Here is a 16,520-nt window from a genome sequence, read left to right on the forward strand (position 1 = left end):
GAGAGATAGGCTCCTCCTCTTCCTTAGGAAACACTGCACAGCCTTTAAAATCTCTCCTCCCCCTGCTAGACCTCAGTTCTTAGTGTTTCCTCCTGTGGCGAGACACTGCTGAGGAACCAGGCAGTGCAGTCAGGGGACTGTGGCCATTATTTTTCCTATGTGGGAAGCAAGGGCTTCCTAAAGGAGATTGGGCGAAAAACTTACCGCCAAAAACGCACCCCAACCAGGTCGAGCGCGGCAGACGGTTTGTGGGGGGGTCCCTATCGTGTCCACAGGACCGCGGCGGGGGAACTCAGCTCCGGGCACCCTGATTACAGGCCGCACATTGTTTTTCAAAAATTGCGGGCCGAGTGGCGGGCGACGTCACTTCCGGTGCGCCTCGGAAAGGATTCCCTGTGACCCGCGACTTCCGGTTCCGGGTCGCGGCGCTGATAGAGACCCACGCGTCCTGCTGGAGGTGTCGGATACTCGTTGGGATGAGTTAGACACAGCGCAACCACCCCACTATGTCGGTGACCTCTCCGGAACGGGACCCGACCAGGGACGCTACCTCCAGCCAGTCCAAGGTAAGGGTTTCCTGGGGAGGGTTTCCCAAAACCTTAGACTGTGTCTTTTTTCCTTCCTCTACTTCCCCTTGGTGGTTGGGGGAGAGGAGGGATAGGCAGCAAGGGCACCTAGCAGTAGTATCTGTCTAGTGCTTCCCAGAGGGTTGTAACCATGTTGTTGTTTTTAAAAAAAAAAAAAAAAAGACTTTTTGTATCTTTGCTTTTTTTTTAAATGTGGGTCCTTATGTCTTCTATTTTCAGAAGAGCCTAGAAAAAAGCCAAGAAAAAACAGGAAGGACACATAGTTCTAAGAAGAAATGTGCTTCCTGTAGGGACTCCCTTCCTGATTCTTGGGCAAAAGTTTTGTGCAGAGACTGCATAAACTCTCTAGTTGGGGAAAGGGATGCAGAACAGGAGGATAGTCTAGCTGCTTCAGTTAAGGAACTGGCCTCTACCTTTTCCTCTTTCAAAACCTTGTTTGAAAGGGTGCAACCCCCCCTGGTACCCACACAGGTTACAGCCCACCCTGGTGTTCAGGGTCCTGCACCTGCCTCTCCTGATCCTTCAGCGGAAGCAGTTGATTTTGCAGGCCCTTCTCAGGGGCAGCACTCCTTAATGGAGAATGTTGCTTCCGACTCGCAGGCAGAGTCAGGTGAAGAAGACCAGGACAGTGAGTCCAAGAAGTCTTCCAGATATAAGCTATCTCTTGATGAGGTTAAGGAACTGCTAGGTGCCATTTACACGACCCTAGGCATTCACACGGATAGTAAACCTCTTAGTCTCCATGACCAGATGTAGAAAGGTCTAGGGGAACACAAGGGCAGGGTCTTCCCAGTGCACGAGCTTCTGGTTGATACTGTTAAGAAGGAGTGGCAGGACCCTGAAAGAAAGCCTTTCTTTTCTCAATCCCTTAAGAGAAGGTTTCCCTTTGCGGAAGATTCCACGTCCGTTTGGAATAAGAACCCTAAATTAGATGCGGCCTTTTCACAAGTCTCTAAAAAGACTGATTTAGCATTTGAGGATATGGGCAACCTGACGGATGCTATGGATAAGAGAATGGACTCGTTGTTGAAAAAAGCATGGGAGTCCATAATTGGCAATTTAAAACCAGAATTAGCAGTTACAGTAGTGGCCCGTAATTTAGAACACTGGCTCTCAAAGATCCAAGAACATATTGAGGCAGATACGGACAAGGACACTATTTTGGCTTCCTTCCCCACAATTTTAAAAGGGGTAGCCTACATTGCGGATGCCTCAGCAGAATCCGTCCGCATGTCAGCCAGGTCAGCAGCCCTGGCTAATTCTGCCAGAAGAGCTCTCTGGCTCAAGACTTGGTCAGGAGACATTGCGTCCAAGTCTAAGTTATGTGGGATTCCCTTTACAGGAGATCTCCTATTTGGTCCCGACCTGGAGTCAGTCTTAGACCGCACGGCGGATAAGAAAAAATCTTTTCCGTTTAAACGTAAAACTCCACAAAAAGGGAGAGGGTTTCGTCCCCAGAGACAAACGGGGGTCCCGAAACCAGAGACTCAAAAAAGGATCTGGACACCTAGGGGTAGGGGAAGAGGAGCGATTTTTCGCCCACCTGACCAGCCCCCCAAAAAACAATGACTCCCAGATCAGAGTGGGGGGAAGGTTGGGGGCCTTCCTCCCACAATGGGAGTCTTTTTCCCCAAACAGGTACGTATTGGCGATAGTGAGAAGGGGGTATTCCCTAGAGTTCTCATCCCTTCCGCCACAGAGGTACCTGGTCACTCAGCTTCCCAGAGCCAAGGAAAAAGCAGAAGCTCTAGTGGGGGCCTTGAGGGATCTGGAGGTCCAAAATGTTGTTTGCAGAGTCCCAAAAGGAGAGGAGAAAAGAGGGTTTTACTCCCACGTTTTCGTGGTAAAGAAACCCTCTGGCAAGTACAGGTTAATCCTAAACCTGAAACCGCTGAACAAGTCAGTAACATACAAAAGATTCCGTATGGAGTCAATTTTCACGGTAAGGGCCCTCCTACCACAGAATTGCTTTATGGTCTCCCTGGACCTCAGGGACGCGTACCTGCACGTACCCATTGCAGAGGGGTCTCAGGAGTTTCTACGGCTAGCGATAGACTTGGGAACTTCGGTGGTGCACCTACAGTTCCAGGCCTTGCCATTCGGTCTATCCTCCTCACCCCGCGTGTTCACAAAGGTCCTGGCGGAACCAATAGCTTTTCTGCGTCTTCAGGGAGTGGGTATAATAGCGTACCTGGACGACCTGCTTCTTTTTGCAGCCTCTCCGGAACAAGTATCCAGGGACCTGGAACTAACCAAAAAGACCCTTATGGACCTAGGTTGGCTGTTAAACCTGGAAAAATCCAGTCTAATACCATCGCAGCGCATTCCTTATTTAGGGTACACCCTGGACTCCACCCTGCTAAGGGTCTTCCTTCCATTAGAGAAGGCTCTAAAGTTAGAAAAGTCGGTATCTGCCCTCCAGGGCAGCCATCAGGTTTCAATCAGATTCCTGATGTCAACACTAGGACTGTTAACTTCCACTCTACCGGCAGTCCAGTGGGCAGGGATTCACTTTCGGGCCCTGCAGGCCTTTGTACTCAGAATCTGGGACCACAGCTCAGAACACCTAGACGTCCTGGTACAGGTCCCAAGTCAGGTAAAGAGATCCCTCTGGTGGTGGAGAAAGATCACCAATTTGTCGCAGGGTCGTCTATGGCATATCCGGTCTCCACTGGTTGTCACCACAGACGCCAGCGGCAGAGGTTGGGGGGCTCACCTGGGTGTACTTCCAGCACAGGGTGTTTGGGAAGTGGCAGAGCTGAAACATTCCTCCAACTGGAAGGAGCTGAGGGCGATCGGTTTAGCTCTCATCTTCTTTCAGGAGAGACTTCGAGGACACCACGTCCAGGTGAGGTCAGACAATGCGTCGGCCGTGGCCTATGTGAACAAACAGGGTGGCACCAGGTGTGTAGCCCTGTCGGCCATAACAACAAGAATCTTTCGCTGGGCCGAAACAAACACCCTGTCCTTATCAGCAGTTTTTCTAAGGGGAATAGAAAACAGTACAGCGGATTTCCTCAGTCGAAGTCAACTGAGGGAAGACGAGTGGTCCCTCAATCAGGAGGTCTTCCATCTTTTGGTCAAGAGATGGGGGTCTCCGGAGATAGATCTCTTCGCATCCAGGGAGAACGCAAAAACACATTGGTTTTTCTCTCGGGGCAGGGGAGAGGGAGCAAGAGGGATAGATGCCCTATCCCAGAGCTGGCGATTCGGGATTTGTTACGCCTTCCCACCCCCAGCTCTTCTACCACTGGTCCTGAGAAAATTTCAGCTGGAGAACACCTCACTTATCCTTGTGGCACCCCACTGGCCCAAGAGGGCTTGGTTTTCGGTTCTCAAGCAACTGACCACAGAACCCCCTCTTTTTCTTCCTCTTCGAGAGGATCTCCTCTCGCAGGGTCCAGTTCTATGCCCACAGGTACACAGGTGGAACCTTGCGGCGTGGTTACTGAGGAGTCCTTGCTGAGGTCCAGAGGTTTTTCGGACAAACTGACTGCCACCCTTCTTAACAGTAGGAAGAAGGAGACACGTTCTATTTATAGAAAAGTTTGGCTTCGTTTTAATACTTGGTGCCAGGAATTTTCCTTTCCAACACAAAGCCACAAGTCCGTTCTAGAGTTTCTCCAGTGCGGAGCGGATAAAGGCTTGTCAGTGAGTACCCTTAAAGGCCAGGTCTCAGCCCTCAGTGTGTTTCTAGAGAGCCCTCTAGCCTCCAATCCTTGGGTCATCAGGTTCTTTAGGGCTTTGTCCAGACAGAAACCTTCCCAGGGACCTCCCTTCTCAAGTGGGATCTATCACTAGTTTTACAGGTGCTAACAGGGTTGCCCTTTGAACCCTTAGACAAGTGTTCGTTAAAGGATTTAACGTTTAAAACAGTCTTTTTAGTTGCAGTGACTACTGCCAGGAGGGTCAGTGAATTGGAAGCCCTGTCCATTCGTCCTCCTTTTTGTGTAATTTTTCCGGATCGGGTTGTTTTTAAAACCGATCCGGCTTTCCTTCCGAAAGTGGCTTCCAAGTTTCATAGAAGCCAGGAGGTTGTGTTACCTTCATTTTGTTCCAATCCCTCTGGTGAAAGGGAATTTAAGTTTAGTACACTAGATGTTAGGAGATGCATCCTACAGTACTTGGAGCTGACTCAGGCTTTTAGGAAGTCAGACTCTTTGTTTGTTTTGTTTTCTGGGACCAGAAAGGGACAGAAAGCGTCTCGGCGCACAATTGCTAGGTGGCTTAGACTAGTTATTGGGCAGGCTTACTCCTTGACTGGTAGGGAAGTCCCTACAGGAATAAAGGCACACTCTACTCGAGCGGTGGCTACTTCTCAGGCTGAAAGGGCTGGAGCGACGCCAGATCAAATATGCAAAGCCGCAACTTGGTCCAGCTACGCCACTTTCATCAAGCATTATAGAGTAGACTTGGTGTCAGCAGGTGAACAAGCCTTTGGGAGAAAAGTCTTGCAAGCCGTGGTCCCACCCTAAATTGTAAGTACTCGATTATCCTCTCAAGTTGTGGCTGTCCTGAAAGACGGATAGGGAAAAATGGAGTTACACTTACCGGTAACGTCCTTTCCAGTAGTCTTTCAGGACAGCCCTAGTTACCCTCCCGAAAAGTTGGAAGAAGGGGTTTCTAATCCAGGAACATAGTATGATATTGATGTGTTAACTATGGATTACTAACATGTTCTTGTGTCTCCCCAGCGGACCGGAGTGCTCGTATAAAAACTGAGGTCTAGCAGGGGGAGGAGAGATTTTAAAGGCTGTGCAGTGTTTCCTAAGGAAGAGGAGGAGCCTATCTCTCAAGTTGTGGCTGTCCTGAAAGACTACTGGAAAGGACGTTACCGGTAAGTGTAACTCCCTTTTTTTGGGGTTTTAAAGCAGTTGGGTTTATGTCCCTTTTTTTTTCAGACGCAAAATTTTGGGTTCAGAAGCGTTTTATTTTTGCGTTTTAAACTTTGGGAGGGTCTACAATGTCTTTGAGATAAGCGCTGACAGCCGCAAACGCGGTAAAACGCTGCTAATCGCGGCAAAAAACAGGCTTTTTAAACGCCGGTTTTTGCCTTTGAAAACGTGAGTTTAGAGGTGTTTGTAATTGCTTCTCGTGTGCATGGGGCCTTAGAGTTTGGCTGAAGCCATTTATCATCAATCAACTGTGTTTACTCCCTTTTTAAATCCTAATCGACCAAAACTAGCCAAATGACCCTGATCAAAAGTTTAACATCAATGACGGCTCTGGAATGCTCTACCCACTACCATCCGCTTGTAGGAAAACCATCGGGCATTTAGGAAAAAACTAAAGACCCACCTCTTCTAAAAAAACGGTACGACGCTGGATGCCAAGCGCCTTGAGGCAATTAAGTACGCATTTGCTGCGCTATACAAGTTACTCACTCACAGCTTTTGTGGATGAGGCTCTTTATCTTCTCAGATGGTAAAGCTGTCTGTTCCTCTTGGCAAAAAGCCTCCAGTTCCTGTAAATGCTTGGGCTGTCTTGCATGAACTGCACGTTTGAGATCTCCCCAGAGTGGCTCAATGATTTTGCGGTCAGGAGACTGAGATGGCCACTCCAGAACCTTCAATTTATTCTGCTGTAGCCAAGTCGACTTGGCCTTGTGTTTTGGATCATTTTCTTGTTGGAATGTCCAAGTACGTCCCATGCACAGCTTCCTGGCTGATGAATGCAAACGTTCCTCCAGTATTTTTGATTACCTACTGCATTTATCTTGCCATCAATTTTGACCAAATTTCCTGTACCTTTGTAGCTCACACTTTCCCAAAACATCAGTGATCCACTTCTGTGTTTCACAGTAGGAATGGTGTACCTTTTCATCATAGGCCTTGTTGACTCCTCTCCAAATTCAGCATTTATGGTTGTGTCCAAAAAGCTCAGTTTTGGGCTCATCGCTCCAAATTACTTTGTGGCAGAAGGTTTGAGGCTTGTCTCTGTGGCATATTGTAAGTGGGATACTTTGTGGCATTTGCGTAGTAATGGCTTTCTTTTGGCAACTCGACCATGCAGCCCATCTTTCTTCAAGTGCCTGCTTATTGTGCATCTTGAAACAGCCACACCACGTGTTTTCAGAGAGTCCTGTATCTCACATGAAGTTAATTGTGAGGTTTTTTTCTTTGCATCCCGAAAAAATTTTTCCTGGCAGTTGTGGCTGAAATTTTAGTTGGTCTACCTGACCGTGGCTTGCTTTCAACAAAACCCCTCATTTTCTACTTCTTGATTAGAGTTTGAACACTGCTGATTGGCATTCTCAATTTCTTGGATATCTGTTTATATCCCCTTCCTGTTTTTATACAGTTCAACTACCTTTTCCTGCAGATCCTTTGACAATTCTTTTGCTTTCCCCATGACTCGGAATCTAGAAACGTCAGTGCAGCACTGGATGAAAGATGCAAGGGTCTATCAGGAGTTCAGAAACACATTGACCTTTTACACACACACACACACACACACACACACACACACACACACACACACACACACACACACTAATTACAAGCAAACAGATCACAGGTGAGGATGGTTACCTTTTTTTAATAGCCATTCAAACCCCTTTGTGTCAACTTGTGTGCATGTTATTGGGCCAAAATCACCAGGGTATGTAAACTTTTCATCAGGGTCATTTGGGTAGTTTGTTTCCATTTTGATTTTAAAACGAGTAAACACTGTGAATGATGATACATGGCTTCTGCCAAACATTAACCATGAGTGAAAAGATGTTTATCATTCATATTCTCTGAGAAATGGCCAAGAAATCATAAATTCTGCCAGGGTATGTAAACTTATGAGCACAACTGTATTTATCCACTACCTGTTTTTTTTTTTGGAGATTTTATTTACCCACTACCCTCTGAATATCATTACTGCTGTCCCTACCAACCTATCCGACTCCCGTAGCTTTATAAATGTAGATCTGACTGCAATGAGCACCACTCCTAAACCTCTTGCCCTCTATTTCTATTTTCTTAACCTAGACATACCCTCGCATGCATTTTTCCATGTTGTGTACATTCTAAGTAATATGTATGGGTCCATTTGCGTAGGCAATTACACCTACTGGGGTTTCCTGTGGCTGGAATTGACTGCTGTTGAGCTTGTACAATGCAATGACAGGCTGTCAGTGGCTGCAGGTATTTGAAACTATTCGCACAGCCAGCAATTAATTGTGGTGATCGTGGCTAAATGCACTTTTTTGCTCAATGTAATCGACTGTGCAACTAGACCCCAATACTTGCCAGTTTTTATACTCATTCAGGCTGCAGACATTTTGGTGTCATTCAGGGTTAGCAACTGGACTAATCAGCCAGCCTATAAATAAAACCATCCTATAAATCCTGGTATCAAAAATAGGTAAATGCACAACCAAAAAAGTGCGAACAAACAAAGTGTCCTAATATGAAAAAAGGGAGTATAAATATAAAATTGTGAACCCAATGCATAAATGGGTGCAAATGGTATTAAACCAAATTAGTGTCCACTACAGCTGGTGTTGATTTGCTGTAATCACGGAGAAAAAAGTGGTAAAGAACTTCATCCAAAATTATCATCCAAAATTTCAGCCGTTGGTACACATTTAAACAGAGGGGCCGCTTACCAGATCAGGTGGACCTCTATTATGGAGGTCTTAGAGGCTCAACAGACCAGGGATCTTGGTAGCTAGACACTGATGTAGTAGCGTATCCGTTTTTTTTTTTTTTTTTTTTCCTCCAGGCTTCTCAGGGCTGCAATGGATCCTATTACAGGTAGTCTCCACTTCCAATAGAATAGCGTGATGTACGGGTATATTAAAGGAGGAGAAAAAAAGCTTCATGGTGCAGTAGGATTTAAATAATCAAAAGCCCCTTTTGACACAGCGGGTTTACTGACATCAGATAAAAGCTTGCTCGGCAGAACAGTTAAAAGCAGGTTAAAACATCCAGCAGTGGCTGGGGCGTGGTGACGTCAGGTATTATTGCTCCGCCCGACGCTGCGTTTCTCCTCATAAGGCATCAACAGGGATAGGAGGCAATGCCATGCCATGAACCTTGGCTGAGGTTCTTTACCATTTTTTTTTCTCCGTGATTACAGCAAATCAACACCAGCTGTAGTGGACACTAATTTGGTTTAATACCATTGCACCTATTTATCCATTGGGTTCACAATTTTATATTTATTTGTATTTATGCTCACATTTCCATATCAGGACACTTTGTTCGCACTTTTTTTTGGTTGCACATTTTTTTTACCTATTTTTGACATGTATTCATAGCTGTCTATTCCAACTATTTTGTATTCTTGCAGCACCGGTCACTTTTTTGTTTGATTTTTCTTTCCCTTCTGTTATGCTGGGAAATATACATTGTATCAGTACATAACCATTGTGTGGTGGGTTATATGTCATTCTTGGGTGATTCATATTTGTATTAATTAGCACGGTTTATACTGATATAACATTTTTTAACTCTGTGGGGGAAGCGCAGATTGCCCACGCTTTACATTATAAATCCTGGTTCCAGAGCAGTATGGGCTGTGTATATGTTGGTGGCTTTACAAGCTGAAGCTCCTTGCTGTGACCTCCTAACCTTGTGACCTGCCAGAAAGTAGGAGACACTTTAGTCCTGTTTGCAGCAAACTAATGACCTCATGCTACCAAGGTGCTTTTCAAAGGCCCAGGCACATTCATATGACAGGACATCGAGTATGTTTGTATGTAAATAATTGAAATGCCATAGCAGTATTGTAATAAGTAATTCTTGCAAGTGATCACATCTAGTAACTCTATCATTTGTGGCTTTCAGGCCTGATTCGGGAGCAAGAAGCTGGGCTGGCTGAATTTGTGAAGATCGATGGGTTTTCTGTTTTGATGCGTGCCATGCAGAGTGATGTAGAGAAACTAAAAATAAAATCTGCTTTTTTGCTGCAGAATCTGCTGTACAGCCATCCAGAACATAAAGGTAAATCGGTTAGTTTTAGTTGGTAAAATGTAGGCGCTTTTCTTTTACTGGATTAAAAAATATCTTTAGGATATAAGGTTACTTGCACACTTTACTGATGTGTGAACATCTGATTCCTGGCAGAAAATTCTTGCATAAGAGAAGAGAATGGGCAGTATAGTAGGTGTGTCTATTTACGCATACGCAAGTAAACCTTCTAGCTTTTGTTGGGGAATCTGTTGTATGTGTAAAATATTGTCTAGCAATGTGAATTTATTTATTTTAACTGATCTATACGCAGCACAGGTTTACGACCCTGTGTGTACAGGCCCATTAAACTATGGGCTTCATTTACATCAGTAAGGGGGGGGGGGGGACTATAGGTATGGATATTTAAATATTTGTTATTTTTTTTTATTTTTTTTGGCATACCTTTTTTTATTCCCTCACTTATTATCATACTAATCCTTTTTACTGCCACTGCTGTGACAGTAGCAGATGTGACCTTGTTTTAACTTCAGGCTTTATAGTAAGAGTGATAGCACAGGTATGCTTGGAAGTCTTCAAAAAAGCTGCTTGATCCCAGGTTCATATTAGTGCTGCTGCATAATCATGCAGTTTTTGTATCCATGTTTTTTATTTTTATGTGTGTGCTTTTTTGTTTTTGTTTTTTTGTGCTTCATGCATGTCCTAGAGTTGTGCATATGTGCTAGGCTTGAATCGTGGCCTAAAATAACTCGGCACCATGAGTAAGACCACTTTGTAATGGCTGTGGAAGGTAGGCACAGCTAAGCATTTTGGTGCAGAGGGTTTATTGTCCAATACAAGAGGCTGAATGATTCAACCCTAGCACATATGCTTCATGCAGAAATACAGATTTTAAAGGATAAGTTCACCTTTGGGAAACATGTTACATGTTCTACCCATTTTTAGGGGTGTAAAGTGTTCCCACTCCTGCAGTGTTTATCTAGTGACGGCAAGCTGGGGATATAATAATAATAATTGCACTTTTTTTTTTATTTTTTTTTATTTTTTTTATATACCTGCAAAAATGTACTTATAAAGAGAACTCTTCCTCCATTTAAGTGACCGGAACCTCAATGAAGCCATAGATAGTACAAGTTCTATCGTGTGTGTGTGTGTGTGTGTGTATATACTAGTTTCCAAATTGCACTAATGTTGTCCCTACATAGCTTTTTTAGAATCCAGTAGCTTAAGACCAGGTCTAAAATGTAGAGATCTGATTGGTTACTTTAGGCAACAGTTCATACTTTCCTGCCTGCTATTTATTTAACAAACCTAGACTTCCAAGTTATTCTTTCCATTTTGTGTGCATGCTAAAGTATTGTGTAACACCTGTTTTTATACTCTCTTAACCAAGAACACTGCATTTGGAGAACATTTTGAATACTGACATCCATGTGAATAGGTCCTTAGATTGTAGCCCTATCTGGTCACTAGAGATGGGCGAATGGTTCTGGCAGAACATTGGCTGTTCCCCCTGTTCGAGGGAACTCCGGAATTTGCAGAGTCTCCGGCAAGTGTTCGCTCCGCCGAACGCCCTGCAATGCACTGCACAGTGCATTTTGCGCCCTGATTGGACAAAGCTTTGCCCAGCCAGGGATTTTAATAAAATAATGTACAGGAATAGGGGTGGGGAGGAGATCAGATCTTACACTGAGCTGACAGGCAGGGAGAGAGTGAGAGACTCATAGCAGAGAGTGGGATGACAGAGGCATGTAAACAGACTACGGTATTATGGATCAGCAGCCATCATTACTGTGGCTAGCGCACACAGGAGCAGGAGAGATCAACCAGGAATTTTGCATCGTACAATAGGACAAATTACATGGCACAAGCCCTATGCTATATGTCATGTTTTAAATGAACAGGAGCATTTTATTTTTAGGGTTACAACCACTTTAATATACTCCTGCGTGCTGGCAGCAAACTATAGAGTTAAACCATGACAAACCAAGATTGGTTTGATCAGGTGCTTTCACAAGATGGTTAATAGCTTGTTTTCATCGGACTGAAACTTGCCTTAAGTTCCCCCCCCCCCCCCCCCCCCCCCCCCCATGCCGAGTTATCGTTGCTGCAGGTGCTCTCATCTTCACCGGTCTTGCTTCCGGTTTTGCGGACTCTGGCTCTGTGGCTGGCTGAAGCTGCGATGACGTCACTCCTGAGCATGCGTGCGGAAGCCTCCGTTGACAGCAATGGGCTCTAAAGAAATGGCACGGGTGGCCATTCCTTCAGAGCGCATTTGCCAGTGATGTCACTGGCTGCATGTACAGTAAATATCTGCTAAACGGGGCACATTTAGGAGATATTTATTCTATGTATAGGTAAGCCTTATAGGTAAAAGCGAGAGATGGAAGTTTACTGCCATTTTAAGGGCTCGTTCATGCCAGTGTCAGTTGAGCTGCATTGACACCAGGGCACACAGAAAAATGATTTCTACTTGCCTTTTTTTTTTTTGGAGTACATTGCATGACACCGGTATCTAGTCTTACACAATTGGGTTATATAGCTACCTTCAGGTGACTGGTCATTGGCAAATAAAGCTGTCAGAACAGCCATAGTGTAACTCCTCATATTCCTAGCAAGCCCGAGTTTAATAGCCTGCAGTAAGGAGTGAAATATAAGAATAAAGAGGAGGGACCTGTGTCATGTAAAAGAAAATTATTTTACAGATAAATTAAAAATCCTGGTTTCTTAATCACACATTACAGGACATGGAAATGCAAGGGCTGGGCAATGCAGCAACAAACGCCAACAGACCTGAGTAACTAATGGCTAGAAGAAGGCACATGCCTAAGTGTCCTGGAGGTTTTGTCAGCATGTGGTTTCAGATTTAGCTGGAGGTTCTGAGCGCAGTAATAAGGAGAGGGCAGGAGTGAGGGTGACCAGTATAGGCCAGGGTTTGACAAATTTGCTTGGAATCTAGGAGCCAGCTAAAAAAGTTAGGAGCCAGCTAAAAAAGTTAGGAGCCAGAAAACGCGCCCCGTCCCAACGAGCTTGCGTGCAGAAGCGAACACATACGTGAGTAGCGCCCGCATATGTAAACCTTGTATTACCTCAATTACCGGCGGGCGCCAGGTCACAATTTCTTGTCGCAATTGCGACCTGGCGCCCGGATTTTGTCGACCCCTGGTATAGGCTGTGTGGTGGAGAGGAGGGATGAAGGAAAGACGTATTGTGTTACAGGGTGGAGAGAGTAGGAAGCAGACTGGGAAGGATTGATGGATGGAATACAGGTAACCTTCAGTCTTTTTAGGCAAAGTTTGTTGCTGATTTTCTTTCTGTGCTTGGCTGAATTGCCATGCTAAAGGACGCCTGGTACTTGTTCATGGTAGTGTAGCACTACCCCCGAAGGAGCTGCTGGTTACATTTTGGGTTTGCACTAGGGTTGTCCCGATACCACTTTTTTAGGACCGAGTACAAGTACCGATACTTTTTTTCATGTACTCGCCGATACCGATTACCGATACTTTTTTTTTTAAATGTGTCTCCCCATAAATGCAGCCATGTCTCCACATAAATGTCTCCACAGAGAAAGCCAAGCCCTCCCCGCCGCCGCCTAATTAATCAGTGTGGGGAACATTACAGCTTTCATTAGAATAGCTGTGTGTTCCCCGCCGCGCCATGTATAGACGCTCCCCCTTGCTCGGATTGGACGGGTGATCTGTCTATCAAAGTGCCCGAGCAAGGGAGAGTGTCTATACATGGCGCGGCAGGGAACACACAGCTATTCAAATGAAAGCTGTAATGTTCCCCGTGCTAATCAACTAGGGGGGGGGGGCTTGGATTTCTCTTTGAGGACTGCTCGGCTCCGCTCTCCGCCCCCTCCCCACCCACTCACTATAACAAAAAAAAGTATCGGGTTTGGCATCGGGAGCATTTGCGCGAGTACTCGGTCCCGATACCGATATCGGGACAACCCTAGTTTGCACGTTGCCTTTTACACTAAGTTGTCAGTGTATGGAAGTCCATAATTAATGCAATGTCCAGACAGATGTAAAACCTTCAACATTTTCTCTGCAGGGTAACCTGAACAAGAGAAAGTAGAAGTGAGGAGAAGAGTAGGGGAAGGTTCAGGCACGCAGTACAGAATACTCAAATAGTCAATCAGTCTCCACTCGCAACTATTAGTGGGTATTGCTCACCCGCATAGTCCCCTCTGACATGGCCTAGCAGCCGTGACGATGCACAAACTAATGTCCAGACGGTCTCTGCCACAGACCTTTTGGATGCGTCCAGGGACCTTCTGCCACAGGCAGGGCTGCTGTTAGAAATCATGGGGCCCCGTACAGACTACCTGACGGGGCCCCCTTTAATCCCGCCCTCAACCCCACCCCAGGCCCCTCCTCCCCACCTCTGCAGATTTCTCACCGTTTACATATGCACACACAATCATTATGGCTTATCAGTACAGGGGGACAGAGACGGTTTAATTTTTTTTTTTTTTTCAATTTTATTTTATTAACAAAAAATGTTTTCACTGTGTCTTTCATTTTTTTTATATCTCTTTTATTGCTATCAGAAGTAATGAACAACATCCCTAGTTATAGCATGGGGCAGTGACAGGTCCCCTTTATGGAGAGATCTGGCGTCTATTAGACCCCATATCTATCCTCTGGCCTCCAAAGCATCTGATCAAACCCAGATCGGTTTGATCAGTTGCTTGTTCAAGCCGGTAATTGCTCCTGGTTTCTGACAGCACACAGTGGGAGGAACTACATCAGTTCTACTCACTGTGTCCCAGGAACTTGATGCTGCTGCTCACAGGACCCGATTGCATTGGAGAGCCCAGCAAAGGTGGTGGCGTGATGGTGGTGGAACCCCCTTCCACTGACTGTAAAAGTAATCCAGGGGCTTTTTAACCAGTAAGATTACTTTTTACTGTGTGCAGAATCGCTGGAGCTAAAAAATTATATCTTGATCATCGCTGTAGCGATTATCAAGATATCACCCTTACAATCCAGCAATGTACCAGTACATCGCTGGACAGGAAGTGGTTAAATGCATGTGTAAAGCAACATCTCACTGCATCTTCACCAGCATTATGAAAATCACACAGGCAGCACACAGCATGTGTTCTGTCATGGATCTGTCAGTGTCAAATGGCTTTTGGGTTCTGACTTTGGCTGTACTGTGGGTTACAAACTTCAACCCAGTACAGCCATAACAAAGTAAGCACCCAACAGCAATATGACACTGTGACAGATCATCACAGAGCACATGCTGCCTCTGTAAGTATCATAATTCTAAATACACATAATGTAACATGCCATGCTGTGTGTAAGCCATACACAGTGAGGAGTCTATCCTCTGTGCTCCACTCACTGTGTGCTCTGCAGCCATGGTGCTCAGGTTCTTTCTCCCTTGTCAGCCTCATCTAAGTCTCGGCAGTCTGCACTCTGCACATGAGGAGTTGAGGACAGGAGGCGGAGTGCAGCATCGTATCACTCCACCAGGGAAGGCAGTGAGCAGCAGTGGCCGGGACTAATTAAAAAGCAGAGTAATGTGCTGTACAGTGTTATGTACATCCGCCCGAAATACAAGAAATAGTCCCACCACTGCACTCACATCCTGGGCCCCTCTGATGACCTGATGGGGCCCAGGAATGTGTAATTACAGCCCCTTCCCCTAGCAAGTAGTAGCGGGGGAAGGACTTGAAGTTTAGAAAGCTGTATTCTTTTTAATAGACAGAAATTAACTGTAAAGTTGTCCGGGCCCCCCTGTGGAGCTGCTGGGGTCCGGGCCCGGTACAACAGGGCTGCCTGTACTGCCCTATCAGCGGCCCTGGCCACAGGATTTCAAAGTCCCGAACCTCCAGCCATGCAGTAGTAGAGCCTTTAACCCGAACCGGCAGACTGCAGGGCTTTCAATATAGTGGATCCCTCCTTAATTAGGTCACCAGGCCTCACCCGAGACACTAGCACTTTGCCGGTCTCCTCCAGGGTAGGTCCTTTCCCTATTTCCTTCATCAAGACGGCTTCCTCCCATGTGGACAGACAGCTTGGGATCCCCTTTTAGGACTGCAGGCCCCAGCCAGCATAGCTGGGCCTACTCAATAGCGAAGCGACCCCCAAGCCAACATGGCCCCGAAGTCAGGCCTCGCGCCAGGAGGGCCACGAGATGAAGACCCCGATAAATGGAGTCTGCCCCCTAAGTACCCCTTCCCAGCGGGTCACCACTCCCACTGTACTGCTGCCGAGAAGGGACACACCATGGAACACCTGCATTCAAACATAGGCCCGAGATGGTAATGCCACCTGCAGGCAACAAGGGAAACTACCAGATAGTACCATAGCCAGAGCAGAGGCAAATGTGTATCAATCAAACAGGTCTGGGCCCAAGTATTGGCCCAGACATCCCTTGAATTTAAAATTGCGCCCCCTAGATTTGGGGTGGACGATACAGTAGTATGAAATGGGATGAATGAATCCGCGCTATGGACACAAATAATGGCTGAAAGTGATAGTGGGGTTTTGAAACCCTTAAACCCTTAAGCGGCTGCCCCTACTTAATTTATTTCACCTAAGTGAAATAATAGATTTGAGTGAGGTATTAAGGTAGAAATGGCGCTACAGTAGTATATGTCAGGATAACAGCTATTGTTTACATTTTGATAGATGAATCATGATGCAAACAGAAAAGAAAACGAAAGCAAAGGTTTGCTTCTCTTGGAGCAGAGATGTGTCTGTACACCTAAAGACACTAGCAAAAAGCTGAAGCTTGCTGCAAGTCGGAGGGTTATGCTGGGTAGTTCTTAAAGCTTTATTTGCCAGTATCCAGTCACCTATATCTCGCTGCATTAATCAATCATCTAAGTTCCTCTGTCTTGTATGGAATTAGGAAACAATTGTTTTCTATGTGCCCTGTTCACACCATTAATGTGTACTGCATTAAATGACTGTATGTCTGCAGTTTTACACTACACGTTGCTGTGTATAGAGTTGAATGCAATGCAATTTTGTGTCATTTTAATAAAGTAAAAAAAAGCAAATTGTGA

General features: G+C 45.6%; 2 protein-coding genes across 2 annotated transcripts in view; both read left to right on the forward strand.

Annotated features, from left to right (window-relative positions):
• The window catches only part of HSPBP1 (HSPA (Hsp70) binding protein 1), a 54,581-nt gene that overhangs the window by 22,880 nt on the left and 15,181 nt on the right, over window positions 1-16,520 (forward strand). The window contains exon 5 of the mRNA XM_040325726.1: window positions 9,368-9,523. Within this exon, the coding sequence (XP_040181660.1) occupies window positions 9,368-9,523 (156 nt within the window). The remainder of the gene's footprint in view (window positions 1-9,367; window positions 9,524-16,520) is intronic.
• LOC120915322 lies at window positions 699-5,321 on the forward strand. Its single transcript, XM_040325725.1, has 2 exons — window positions 699-5,065; window positions 5,282-5,321. The coding sequence occupies exon 1, from the start codon at window positions 2,202-2,204 to the stop codon at window positions 4,386-4,388; it is 2,187 nt and encodes a 728-aa protein (XP_040181659.1). The 5' UTR covers window positions 699-2,201; the 3' UTR covers window positions 4,389-5,065; window positions 5,282-5,321.

Source organism: Rana temporaria, chromosome 10, assembly GCF_905171775.1.
Source record: "Rana temporaria chromosome 10, aRanTem1.1, whole genome shotgun sequence".
NCBI lineage: Eukaryota > Metazoa > Chordata > Amphibia > Anura > Ranidae > Rana > Rana temporaria.